General features: G+C 33.3%; 1 protein-coding gene across 2 annotated transcripts in view; it reads right to left on the bottom strand.

Moving 5' to 3' along the window:
* Window positions 1-15076, bottom strand: part of Trpgamma (Transient receptor potential cation channel gamma) — a 369660-nt gene that overhangs the window by 130333 nt on the left and 224251 nt on the right. For both annotated transcript variants that reach the window (XM_074169989.1, XM_074169988.1), the window contains one exon: window positions 5039-5181. In XM_074169989.1, coding sequence (XP_074026090.1) covers window positions 5039-5181 — 143 coding nt within the window. The remainder of the gene's footprint in view (window positions 1-5038; window positions 5182-15076) is intronic.

Here is a 15076-nt window from a genome sequence, read left to right as displayed (position 1 = left end):
AGATTTTACTTATGATGGAAAACGAACTGAAACTGTCGAACATTGAGACACTAAATGTAACAGTTCAACCCACTCTCTTGTATAGAATATATCATCGTTTCTAAATGAAGAGACCAAAATAACAAAGTCATATTCAAGTAACCACAAAGTTTTCTACAAATTACAACGGGCGAAATCAATTTAATCACTAGAGAATTCAGTGGTTGACAAACGAATCCTACAAAAACCGCAAGCTGTAAACAAAGCCCTATTTCTATATGACAACGCTTTAATTTGGAGTCCTAATTCGATTGTAGGAAATTTCCAGAGTAAACTTCATAATAAAATTGGCGATGAAAGCTGCATTCTCGACCAATGTTTACTGAAAATGCTTTCGACCAATCGCTTATTGCGCATTTAGGCCAGTTGCTTCACATTTCACAATGAAATGATGTTACAGTCAATTTTTCACCGAAATTAATTTCACAGGACCTCAAAACTTCATCAATGAATTTTCGTTTTCTAACGAAAACTAATTTAGGAATACCAAGAGAGCAAATACCATTATGAACCACGAGTACGTAAGACGAGTGGTTTTATCTCGATTTCCGGCAAAACTAGTCCTATGGAAAAAGGTTGAATGATGAAGTTGTGAGTAATAAAAAATCTACGACTTTTGTATTTACAATACGAAATCTGGTGAAAACGTACCTTTTCATGTCCCAAATACACTATGATTTATTTGATTCGAAATACTTATTTTTTCACCTTATTTTGACTTAACATCAAAAAAGCACCCTAACTTTCAATCAAAAATTCACTCGTCAAAATATCACCTTTTTTTGAAAAAGTCGCTCTGCTTTCTGTTCATTGAAATATCTACTTTCTGATGGTGTAAAAAATATACATTACTATAAAAAATGTTCTCAGAAAATGCAAATAATCGAAAATAATTTCAGAAGCATGACAATTTGAGCATAAATTTGTGCATTTTGAACCATTTCCAAAAACTACACCTCACGATTTGACCTCCACAAACTTTATTTGAAAAATATATCACAAGTTTCGCTAGCACAGTATCTTTTTCAAGTGATTGAAATCACATTTTGCAAATAAAGTTTGTGGAGATCAAAGCGTGAGGTGTAGTTTCAGAAATTACTATGGATCTTCATCAAGTAACGGCCGCATCAATCATAAAATTTTAAACCATGTTCTCCACAGCCACATTTTAAACCGTTACATCCAGTCTCACAGCTGCAGCAAATAGTTTTAAACAATACTTCCGGAATAAACTCTTTTTCTGTAAATTTGGGCCTGATGCCACGTTGATGTTGCTTCCAGTCCCAATCTCTTGCTGTCAGTTCGTTACCCAACCAAGTTTAAAGCTGATAATATGCCCTGTAACAATGTTGACTGATGTTCTTTCTGTGAGTGGGAGGTTTGCCAAAAAAAAAAGATTTAATTTTTGCCAATTGATATTTTTGAAATCTTAATTGATTAAGTGTTATTTTTTCATTATTACATTTATAAATAGATTTGATTGATTATAATACATGTTTTGTATCTTCTTCACTTGCATCTTTCTTATAAAAACATTAACCAAATTTGACAAATTTTTAGCGTCTAATAATGAATTCACGATACTCTTCTTTTGTTTTTTGGCAAATCCAGATGTTGTATCGCAACCGGTAAAACAATGCAGAAATGCAACAATATTTTTGAAGGATTCATGTTTGAAACTATTAAACGTGAAAAATAGCAATATCTTGACCGACGAGAAAAAGTCTATAAGGAGGTCAAATGACACCGATCTTGATGGCCAGTTCACATCACATCAACGTGAAATGATCATACCCTCCAATCTCTCGAAAATTAGGGTCAGGTTTTTCTTCCAGTTTGTGTATGAAATCTCTTCTTTGCACGATTTACGTATTTTTGTGAAGAGTTCAAATTGAAATTAATTGTTTTTTTCCTTTCTTTGGAAGATTCTCAAATTTTTCTGGATAAAGATAGAAAAGTAGAAATCCAAAATCTTTCTTTCCCAAAAATTAATCTCTCCTAAAATATACCCCTTTCAATTAATATTTGACTTTCTTTTGAGTAACTATACCTGCTGGTTTTATCATCCAGGTTCAAATCGTTGATTCGGTATATTCCATGTCCACTACCTACATATCTTCAAACCTTTGGAACAATTTTGTTTTCATATATATTGCAGAAACTAAGATAATGAAAAATATTTAATAACAGAAATTCGCTACAACACACTCAATATCCATTTTTTCATTTGGATTATTAAAATAACATTGATATAAAAGTACTAATAGTTCAATGTAGTCTAAAACGCAAAATATTGTTGATTGACTGTATGACTGTAGTTGTTGATGTTATAGTCATTTGAATTTTGTTTTACTGCATATCAGGAAAATGGTTCATTCAACAAAAATGCATAGAGGAACAATTCTACAGATTATTTTTTACAATAATAAAACACAGAAATAAATGGAAGTTAATAACTTACCTCAAGAAAAGTTTTCTTTGCCGCCTATATCCCTAGAGACAATTGATAAAAAAGCAGTTTTGATATGTAATGGTGTTAGCCGATTCTTGATGAGAATTCAAATAGTATATTACTTACCAAGTAGGATAATAAGCCTATTACCCACGAGCGAAAAATTGTAAGCACGGGGCGTTAGCCTAGTGCGATAATTCGCGTAATTGACCTTATCCTCGAGGTGCGTACTATACTTTTTCTACGACTGACCGTAAAAAGAAATGAAAAAATATATTTGTTTGAGATTATGGCTTTGGATAATAAACTGATTTATTCAGTCAGTCAGAACACAATTAAATGATTTAAAAATTTCATCATCATTTTTGTTATAATTATGTACATTTGTCACTATTACAATTACATTACATTATTGCAATTATTTGATGATATTTCACTGTTGATGTGAGAGGAAGACGGTCTTGTTCCGTTTTGAAACAGTGGGAATACAAATGTTTTCAATACTATTTATGAGTGCATTTGATGTGTTTCTCATGGATGCCAAAGAATTATCTACATAACTTTCGACCACGGTCTGACGTTCCAGCCACCATGGAGCTTTATGTCACCCCCTCCATCAACTAGGATGGTTGCAGATGATCTTCTGAAGCAGTGTCCAGTATATGTTTCTAAATTTTCGAAATGAAAAAATTTGGCAATAATTTTTGGTTGGTCGCCCAAAAAAAATTGTTATTTATCAACATTTTTTGGTCTCAAGTTTATGTACTTTTTACAAATATTATAGAAATTGAAACACAATATTATGACCTTTCGGTTTTAGATTTTGTGTCCGGCACTTTGATGTATAGTTTTCTTGGCCAATAACTTTAATATGATCTGTTTGCATATCTTTCAGTTCTTTTACGGCATGCTCCAGAAATAGCAATAATCATTGCAACCTAGAAATATATTGAAATTGTGTTGCTTGATTGTGATATGACTACTTAACATAATTTCCACTTTTTGAGTGAATGAATAAATTTGAAGAGTTTTAAATAATATGATAATGTCAAATATAATTGCGAACAGGTATTTTTTGGTCTGTAAAATATTTTAAATATTTTCAAATCCTTTTGCTTGACTGTTATAGTTCATAGAATTAACGGAAGTAGGCTTTGCTTTAGAGGCGTCTGCCAAATATAATTGGCTATTGGCTGAGGAGGTTGAATAATTCAGTTTCAACCTTTATGTTGTGTTAGTATTTCAAAAATTATTGCAAAAATTTCATAAAAAATCGATAGAAGGAAAAAGTGAGGTTGTGATACCTTCGAAAACAAATATTTGCCATCTGGAGCTTCCTTAATGAATTGTTATATTAGTTAACTGGAAAGCGTCGACGATTTCTTAGGTTTATAACCATCAGTTTTGGTTTTTAGAGAGGCACGTAATTTGAAATATTTGCTGATGTTCACATTTTTCTTGATATTCAGGGTACTTACCAGCATTGAGTAAATTGCCCATAATGACGATGGTTTCAAAGTTTCTGCTAAATCTTCGAAATAAACGAGAACTTTTTCGGAAAAAAATGTTATGTTTTTCTTCTTTCTTCAACTCATGAAATTTTCGAAATTATATTCGTATTTTTCTCTTGATTTTGCTGGCAGCAAATTATTCGTCGCAATATTTGCTTGTTAGATAATATCTGGTGGGATAGCAAAAATTTGTTGATCGTTATCACTCATTTTGAATTTTTACTAGATACTGAATTATGATTGAAACAAATGGTTGTTTATACACGGATATAACTAGAATCATTACCAACCCACAAACTGTTGAATAATAAATTTATTGAAAATATGATTTTGGCTTTTGGGCAATTGAATGTATTCATGAGATCATATTTATCAGAGTGAATGTTACATTTCTCATCATTTTTAAAGATTTCTTACAGTAGTGTCTGTCCTCCATCAATTTAGAATACACGTACGTGTATTGTAAAATCGCAACTCGTTTCACTATACACTATACAATAGCGTACTCAGGCGTGGTATATGTAGAATATACTTTCTCTAATTTTATCATTACATGTATGTGTTCTAGTACGAAATATTAATGTGGTTCGTCGGAGTATCATTATTTACACAACCTCTCGTCATCGATTGATTTTTATTTGGCGGTAATCACGTTTTGAAAATATCTGTTTAAAATCTCAGAAGTTGAAATTGACGATTGAAGAAGTACCACTTTTCAACGTGCTACATAAAATGTCTCGATTATTCTGAAGAATTAAAAATTCACACATATACAAGATGCTGCATTCAAAATGAGAAATTTGGTATTGGTCACTATTACATAAAAAAAGTTACATTGAAAAAAATTTGCTACTGAAATTACCAATCGAACACTATTTATTTATAATAATTATTTTTTTCCAATTGGCTTACACAAACACTTAGGAACCTGTGCAAATGTGTTGTGATGAAAACTATTTTGTGTAGATACCGAGAATACTGAATATTTTCCTTAAGGTACCAACGACATTCCTTTCTGTGTGAAAAATGCACTCACCTGACATCATGCGGCATTGGCAGAGTGGCTCCTCTATCCAGCAGAATCTTTATGATCTCGTAGTTGTCTCGATGCGCTGAGAGTATGAGAGGTGTGATATCCGGGGTGAATGTGGCTGTATCCGGCGGTAGGGCTTCCCAGCTCTGAAAAATGAATGAAAGAAGTAAAAGCTACTCATTTGCATACATTTACAGTATGGTTCAAGAATCTTTATTCAAGCATCATCAATTTGTTCATCCGAAATAATTCGACAAAGTAGTGGAAACGAAACCAAATGGTTAGTGCTCTGAAAATCCTAACCTTTTGTGTAGCTATACTCTGTTTTCTGATAGCTGGTATGAGTAAGTTTATAATACTTCACAGGGATAATCTAATTTTTGTATTGCAAACAAAAGATTTTATGAGTGTTCGGTCATTTTCTACCTGTAGTAACGTGCGTTTGGGTATTCAGTTGAAAAGATCTGATGAATATGTTTGTTTATTACATACAATCGATATTGTCATAACATTTTGATTTAAAATATCCACCTATGACATGAGCGTAGCGAGGCACAAGTAGAGAGAAGCAACCCTTAGAAGAGCGGTCGTTTGCTAGTAAACTGTATTTCTGGCGAGCTCCAAAGGTTGCGACGCTCCTCATAAGACCTAAGAAACTAATAGGCTTGGATGCTGACTTGTATAATCTATCAATATAACTTTTTATGTAACATCATACAATATATACTGGTGATAATTGGGAAAAATTGGAAATTAAAGTTGAAACCCAAATTAATGTATTGAAAGACTGGTTTGATCATAAGTCACTCAAAATCAATTTTGAAAAAACAAAATGTTTACCCTTTGCAAGCTACGAAAATCAACTACCCAACTATAATGAATTGATAATAAATAACCACGGAAAAAAAATAGAAGTCCTAAGAACAGACCATATTAAATACCTGGGAGTCACAATTGATTTACATCCCTGATGGAATGAATATTTTAAAGGAATAACTAAATCATTGAGATGTTTATTGAATAAATTCAAGTACTTGAGATCCGTTCTCGATATCAATCACCTCAAAATAATATACTACGCATTGGTACAATCTAGGCTCCAATATGCCATACTCAGTTGGGGTAGCACATAAGACATCCACCTGGAAGAAGCTGAGGTATTACAAAAAAAATAATCAAAAGTATATACAATAGAAAGAATGACTATCCCTGTAATTATATTTTTAGAGATTCAAAGCTACTTGATGTACGACAGTTATATATTTATGATATAATATTGTATATCTTCAAAAATAAAACATCTCTTCAGCAAATCGGTCATGATTATAATACTCGCACTAAACGCAACAAAAAAGTCAATTGGGCAACACTCTTACAAATACCACAGTGCAAAAATTTTTAATTACTTACCTGATCTGTACAAAACATACATTCATAAAATAAATAATATTAACCTGATGAAAACCATCTTCAAAAAGTATGTATACATATAATACTGATAGAGACATTGTTCATGATATACTCATGAATAAATAAATAATCCTCGTTTTTACTTTAAAATAAAATATCTACGTTGTCATTGTTCGTCCATACTCGTGCACATCACTTATGCATTGCGCAACTAAAAATTCCCACGCACAACTTCGGTTTCAGTGGGTTTCGCCATGTTTGTTTGTATTGCTTTGTTTACATGTATTGTTATTGTTTTAAGCTTATTCAAAAATAATATTTTTAACTTTTTAGTTCGATGTTCTTTAAAAGCGTGGTTTTTATTTTTTCAAACTATATTCATTTTTCGTTTTTTAGTTTCGTATGCTAAAAAAGCGTGTTTTTCAGTCTTTTTAAACTATATTTATTTTATCTAAACTTTGGGATCAATCAGCCGGATATTGTTTAATAAAATGACCATTGGCATTTTCCGATTCCGGAGAGGGAGCCTGAAAATCAGCTACCAAGTCCAAGGCAGCAGGCGCGCAAAGGAGGGTTACAAATAAGGTAACAGGGGCGCGTGTTAATAAAAAAAATACTTTTTTCAAATGAAGAAATAGATGTGAAGTGAGTTCGAATTATATTAAGGAGGTTACGTACAGCGCCATCTGCCCATGAATAGATCAAGCAATAATGTCGATATATCAAGGAGGTTATGTACAGCGCCACCTGCCCGCGAATAAATCAAGCAATAATGTCGATAATTCTGTCAAATACAGAAATGAAACTCAGCAAATCGATTACGAGCTAGAATGTGCTTCCTCCAGTGGTATGTTTGCTTCAGTATCAGTAGCCAGTGGCGTTCCAGCGGGGTAATAGCTTATATTTCCCCCTTATTTTTTACGCCACTGACTTTATATCCACAACCGTCTTTTTTTTGAATTCCTTGATCAATTTTACGTAAAAACCAAATACACATTCACTATGAAAAAACCAGTAGTTTTCGAGAAAAATTGAGTTGAACTGATAGGTGCATTCTCATAAGGGAATATTAATAATCGAGTGAAATAATCGAAATTCCAAAACCGAAATTATTTGAACTCTTTCATCATTCTACCATTCATTGTGTGCTTGAAAAATTATTCACTTCGGCAACATATTGCGGATTTTCTACCATTTTACCAACTTTTTTTGCAGATATGTTGTGAGCCCGCAGACCTACTGAATGGCTTTACCTCGAGATTTATTTTTTAATAAAATGTTCCATCCAAACGATTTTCAAAGACAATTACGAATAGTTGGCAAAACTGAACTCAGAATGTTTTATCGAATTATCTTCTCTCACTGGGTAAAAATCCAAGTTTTATCGATTAACCAAAATACCATTACTTGTTTCAACCTTAGCCATCTACAATGTTTCCTGGGCATATCTATTATAGTTTTGTTAGATAACTGTACCGATATTCTCGAGTTCTTCAGCCACTGGTTGAATAGTTTCAGAATACATTCACGTGACTTATAACAATCTTTGATCCACCTAAGCAATGAGGATTACTTTATTCATTGACAACAATAAATTTGTTAGGGGGCTGTGGAAATGAAATGAGATTCGTATGACACTTCCAAGTTAACGTAGCTGTCAGAAAGTGTTTGTGTATTTCGTATAATAAAAATAAATTTTACATTCGAAGAGTTAGCGGACATGCACCTTATTTATGGAAAATCGGGACGAAATGGAAGGTTGGCACAAAGAATGTATCGTGAAAATTTTCCTAGAAGAAATAGAATTCCTAATTGGAAAACGTTCGAAAACGTGGACAGAAGACTCAGGGAAACAGGAAGTTTTTTAATTACCAGAAGGAATGCAGGTATACAGAGAACTGTAAGAAATTATATCACAGAAGAGGAGATATTGAACTATGCTGCTGAACATCCGTCTGAAAGTAGTAGATCTATAGCTAGAGTGCTGCATGTGTCTTCATCATCTGTTTGGAGGACTTTGCATGAACAGCAGTTATACCCATATCGACTGAGAAAAGTTCAGGCACTGAAACCAGAGGACTATCCAGATCGAATTGAATTTTCTCGATGGTTTTTAAGTATGTGGAGAAATAATCCGGAATTTATCAAGCAAGTGTTATACACTGATGAGGCAAAATTCACAAGGGAAGGTATTTTCAATTCTCGCAATAGCCATATTTGGGCCGAGGAAAATCCTTTTGCTATTCATCATCATGGCCATCAAACAAAATTTTCTTTGATTGTTTGGGCAGGAATAGTAGAAAACCGTTTAGTTGGTCCTTATCTTTTACCAGATAATTTGAATGGGGACAATTATAGCACTTTCTTGGGAGAAGTATTGCCTGAATTGTTAGAAGATGTTCCTCTGAATATCCGGAATGGAATGTGGTTTCAGCACGACGGTGATTCTGTTCATTTTTCGTTAGCTGCTAGAGAGTACCTAAATCGGAAATTCGGTGACAATTGGATTGGTCGAGGTGGACCCCACAAATGGCCTGCCAGATCACCAGATTTGAATCCTGTTGACTATTTTCTTTGGGGTCATATGAAGTCACTGGTTTATGAAACAGAACTAAAAAGCGAAGAAGAATTAGTCGCCCGCATTCAAGCTGCATCGATAACGATTGCCGAAAATTTAGAATCATTTGAAAAAGTGCGATTTTCTATGTTGCGCCGTTGCAGATCGTGTATAAGTGTTGACGGAAAACATTTCGAACAATTACCCTATTGATTATTCATCAGATGTTCTCATTATTATTCAAAAGCACATTTGAATTTTCAATGTAAATTTCAAAAAGAAATTCGTAATTATGACTCACTGTTCTAGAATTTCAACAGTATTGTTTCTTATCACATTATCTAAAATATGTGTAGAGAAGGTATATTTTGAACATGATATTTCTACTCAAAGATGAATTATGAGTACCGACATCCAACTAAGAGTTATGTTATTAGCTGTAAATAGACAACTTCCATTTCTTCATTTATTTAAAAAACTTCATTTAGTGACTAGAGTTAGCGAAGATCTTATCAGATGGTTATTCAAATAAATTGACTTCTTCCAAATACATTTCTTTTTTTCAGGCGTATAATTAGAGTCTACTGGTAAAATTTTGTTTTTCGGCTTCATCTGAGAAAATTTGAAAACACTGTATACTTTGAGAATGTTTTTCATTTTCTTATTAATGAATATTCTTCAAGATATTTACGATTCTACAAAGAGAAGTGTGATTTCACGAATGGGAAAGACAGGATAATTGTGAACAAAAAATAATTTTCCCAAAATCCAGAATAATGGTGTTATTTTAGGATTATTGGAGCCTAACTCAGTCGAGATTCCGAATGATCGCAAATTTTATTTGGGGTCACTTTTTTTCAGATCACAAAGTCACTCGAAGATCTGAGAACAATGAAAACATTTCAACAATGAAATCTATTGACAAGCACGAAAATAAGCCTCAAGAGTTATGATTTGTCATTACAATATGCTAAACATAACAAAATTTGGTACGATGATAGAAAACCCACAATAATTACCATCACTTGCAAGCGCTGAATTAATGGTAAAATCATAAAAGAGTTCAAATAATTTTGGTTTTGGAATTTCGATTATTTTAATCGATTATTCCCATATAAGAATGCACGTATCAGTTCAACTCAATTTTTCTCGAAAACTACTGGTTTTTTCATAGTGAATGTTTATTTGGTTTTTACGTAAAATTGATCAAGGAATTCAAAAAAAAGACGATTGTGGATATAAAGTCAGTGGCGTAAAAAATAAGGGGGGAAATATAAGCTATTACCCCGCTGGAACGCCACTGGCTACTCTGAAGCAAACATACCACTGGAGGAAGCACATTCTAGCTCTTAATCGATTTGCTGAGTTTCATTGATTTATTCCTTTTAGTCCGGGAGCTACGACGAAAAGGGTCTTTTTATTTTGTAACTTCAACGCCCTGTATTTCTGAAACGGCTCATTTCCGGATACACATGTCCTACCTCATTTTTTATCATTTTGCAAGAGGAATGACGTGGTATAAGTTTGTCCGTCGAATTCTGAAACACCCTGTATATATAAATATATCCGGGTCCAGGATATAAATACAAATAGAGATTTTATCGAGTGTGCTTGATACAAATCAAAAATGAAACAATTCGTGAACACAACACTCCGAAAAAGGGGGGCAAACCGCGGACACGTGTTTCTGGCTATTGGCCTCATCAGCGCGGTGCAGCCAAGTGTAAAGATGGGCAACACTTGTTTGCCGAAAGCAGGAAACAACACATACGCACGGAGTCAACAACAGAAGCCAACCGCACATTTGTGGTTCCAGTTAGAAGATTTGTATCATGCACACTCGATAAAATCTCTATTTGTATTTATATCCTGGACCCGGATGTCACGCAGGTAGCTATAGCTGCCTACGTGGTCATGTTAGATGTAGCCTGGGAATTCTATATATGCAGATTTGATGAGAATTTGTGAAGAGCCGAATGCCGGTCATTCTGTTGAATCTACTAAAAAGTCAAAAGTAGAACCATCTGACGTTACAGGTCCATCTTGCTCAGGTTTGCAGCAACTGTTGAGTTATAGTTGAAAATGTGATATACATATCTTCACACACATCGGAATTCGGTTCTTCAAGATTTGGGATTTTCTCTCAATACTAATTCAATATTTTTTAGCGTTCTCCGGAAACAATAGAAGAGTACCTCGATTATATTATTGTACCAGAAGGCAAAACTATGGAATGCAAAAATGGATATAAATGGACTACTGAATCTGAGAATACGGGAAAAACACCTGCGATAAATGTTGACCATATAAAGGCAGGTCCCACCCTCGAAGCAAGACATATTTTGGATCCTCTACACCAATCAAGAAATCAATAGCGTCAATAAAAAATATAAAGTCGCATCGAAGAAAGTATCAGAAACCAATGTAGATGAACTAAAAGCAGTATTGAGCATTTATATACTGGCTGCGACAATGAAGGACAAACATTTGTCGTTTAAAATAATGTTTGATTCTACCCTTTGTGGCACTCGTTATAGGACAACTATGAGTAAAGTGTGGTTTGATTTTTTAACCTCTTTCCTAGGGTTTGATGATAAGACGACGAGGGCTGAAAAAAGGGCAGTTTCAGTATTTGCTCCTATATCCGAAATCTGGGAGAGATTTATCGAAGTATTCCAGACCAAATTCAAACCCAGTTCATATGTTACCATAGATCATAGACGAACAACTAGCTGGATTTCTTGGCAAATATCCTATTCGAATGTACATTCCAAATGAACCCTCAACATATGGACTAAAAATGCTATTACTGAATGACACTTCAACTCTAATAAATATCTAATAAATGCTTGTCCTTATTTGGGTAAATTGACAAGACCAATTTATTGATCAAATCACAATGTACCTATGGACAATAGCTGGAACAATTCAAAAAATGAGCCGCAAATTCCACCAGCACTCATAAAAAATAAAAAACACCGTCAGCTGTCAGCAAAAACAGTAATCAATAATGACACCCATAAAACAGAAATAATACACGTAGTTGATACTTTCGACCAGAAACAGAAAAACAAAAAGGTGGCCAAATTATTTTTTTAACAATATGATAAACATGGCTATCATAAACTCCTTCATCATTTATTGTCATAATGTTATTTCATATTGAGGAAAGCCGATTAAAAGAAATTTGTTCATGATAGACCTTCATAAGAAAACTTTCGAAGCCTCAGCAAACACATATGGAAAATACACTCAACATGAAATGTGACCTAAGGAAAGTTATTCCTGAATTATTGGAAGAAGACGAGAAGAAAGGAGATCACGAAGAAGTAGTAGTGTGAAACCAAAAAGGTCCAAGAAAATACTGCCACTTGTGTTCAACAGAAAAAAAAGATGACCACAACATTTTGTCCCAAGTGCAATAAACCAATTTGTGGAGAACACACAATCAGAATTTGTCCCAAGTGTTTCACTTAATCGATATTTTATAATATAATATAATAATTTTTTATTTTGGTCATTACCAAGGTCATACCATAATTTTATGTCATATTATTTTATTTTTCCATTATTAAATCGTTTTTGTGACTTTTCTCAGGCTTTTATTAGAAAATTGAGATATTTCCATCTTGAATTTCCTAGGTACGTAAATTTTACAAATTTCACGTGTCAATTATGTTATGCGACACAAAATACCAAGTGTTCTAGGGTTAGGATCAAGAATCGAGTAAGGAAACGTTGTAACATCATTTTACTCATAAAAACACTAATTAAAACCCAAAGGCTTCATCATCAATTCATATTCTTCAGCTAATAAAGTAGAGCAATGAAGCACTATTGAATCGGATCGAATTGCGACGTAAACCTGATTTATTCAGGTAAATTTTTCAGGTATGTGATACATTAAAATTTATTTTTCATACAAAGTATTGAAAATTTTTATCAAAATTCTAAAACAAAAATAATTTGAGTATTTGATGAAAAAAATCTATGAATTACTATTGCGATTGTTTTATATTTTCGTTACTCACAGTATACATACAACTATAAAAAGATTTCTGAGATAAGTGACAGCTTGTCAAAAGTACGAAGAGCTTTCTGAATTCCGTTGTGGTCCCGCCCACTAGATATGCGTTCGTTAGAAGATCATCAAATCGAGAGAGAAAGAGAGAGAGAGAGACAATTCTCAAGTCTTCCTAGATTTGAAAAGCTGTATATCATTGAATGTTTTGAATGAAAACTACATTTTACACTTTTCAACTGACTCAATTATGTACGCCTATGGTACAGCCACTTGAAAACGATTCATTACTCCGCTGCTTAAGTAAATACACTATATCTCCCTTCGATTTACCAAGTGCAAGGTATAATGCAAACAAGAGCTCTCTCTGATTGAACGCAAACTTCCATCTGTTTTGTTTTGTAGAAGAATGAAATGTCATGTAGCAGTATGTGTTTCATTGCGTCAGGTATTTCGTAATGATTGGATGCCCCAGACATATATTATCGAGGTCCCCGCTTTGTGTTACTTTGTATACCCAATATTTCACGAAAGAAACTTCTCGGGGAAACTGTAAATTTATGGAAATCGAAAGAGGACGTTATTAGGAAAGTGTGCCATTTTCATTTAGATGGATTTCAGCCTAAGTTCTTCTAGATGTATTCTGATGGAATTCATGAATTACCGTGATCCTGGACGTTTTGTAAATAGGTGACTGTGAATGTTAAAATTGAGTTTGGGTAGGTATAAAGGAGTGATAAACAAAGGACTAATGTTCTTTCAACACCTGGGATTTCTTCGAATGAAAGGATGGTTTTCTGTTTCGTTATATATACGGGAAGTCGCCATACAATCTGTGAACACTTTTGGATACTATAATTGAGGAACGAATTGGAATTTTTCTATAACCATTGAAAAAATCAATTTAAGTTATTGGATGGGAAAAGATTTATTTTGATTTTCACTACGAAAGGTTCAGAAACCGCGACACGTGTTTCGCTATACAATAGCTTTCTCAAGCAGGACTTGATTACCCACTTTTACATTGAATTATTCTATATTTTAAAAACATTACAATGATCTACGGTCCGATCAGACAATTTAGTTTTAACTACCTGAAAAGAGCAGATACAACTGATAAAATCAGGTGAATACAAGTAAAAACAGGTAAAAATACTTATGCACTAGTGAAAATTATGTGAAGATCTAATCAATATCTGGTAAGAACATATTGAGTAACGAAGAGAGATTCAACTCAATTTGATGTTGGTAATTTTTATACTTTCTATACTTTACAGAAGGTCAAGTTCAAAACCATTCCTCTGGAAAATAAGGGATTTAAATTCAAGAATGAACTCGTGCCCCTTTGTAAGGATGTGAGTATAAGGTTGACTTCATTTTCCACTTTGAAAACTGTTTCAATGTTCTTTTATGTGTGCTTCAAATATTTTTTCAGCTTGTCCTATGTAAAATATCGGAGAAGAACCACAAGACAATGTATAAACCCCTGATCTTTGTTATTTTTAATATGATATCTCAAGTTATTATTGATGTTGAACGCTATAATTACACATGTATTTTTCAGGAAATTGAAAGTCTTCAAACTAGGTTGACCCAAATATGTTAATGTTTCCTATCGTCTCTTGGAATCGGTTGAATTTCCTTCATGGCTTGACTGTATAGTTTTTTGTATAGTATAGAATCTGTTAGATTGCTATCATAACCATAATTGTTGCAATCTGTTTTATCAGATTCAGTTTTTACTGAAAATTCACATACGAGAAAGGAACATTCATAAGTCTGTGAATCATGCTTTTAAATGCCCTATTTTGTGTTTATGTGGATATGTGGAAGAACCACTTCAGTATACCGGCAATGAAACATATCTATTAGAAATGGACTTGAAATTTTTCATTTTCAGAAATGTTTTGGCGTAGAAATAACGGAGTAATACGACAGTTCTCTCAAGATAGAGTTATTACTTTATGGGAAAAAGTATTTCTGTTTTATTATACAGAATGAAAAATAGGAAACGTACCGTGAGACAGAAATACTAGGAAAAGAACGTTTTACA

This window comes from Leptinotarsa decemlineata, unplaced genomic scaffold, assembly GCF_025532065.1.
Source record: "Leptinotarsa decemlineata unplaced genomic scaffold, Ldec_3_MD MMD2_P_RNA_scaffold_6, whole genome shotgun sequence".
In the NCBI taxonomy this organism is placed as follows: domain Eukaryota; kingdom Metazoa; phylum Arthropoda; class Insecta; order Coleoptera; family Chrysomelidae; genus Leptinotarsa; species Leptinotarsa decemlineata.
This window is presented reverse-complemented; position numbering and strand designations above follow the sequence as displayed.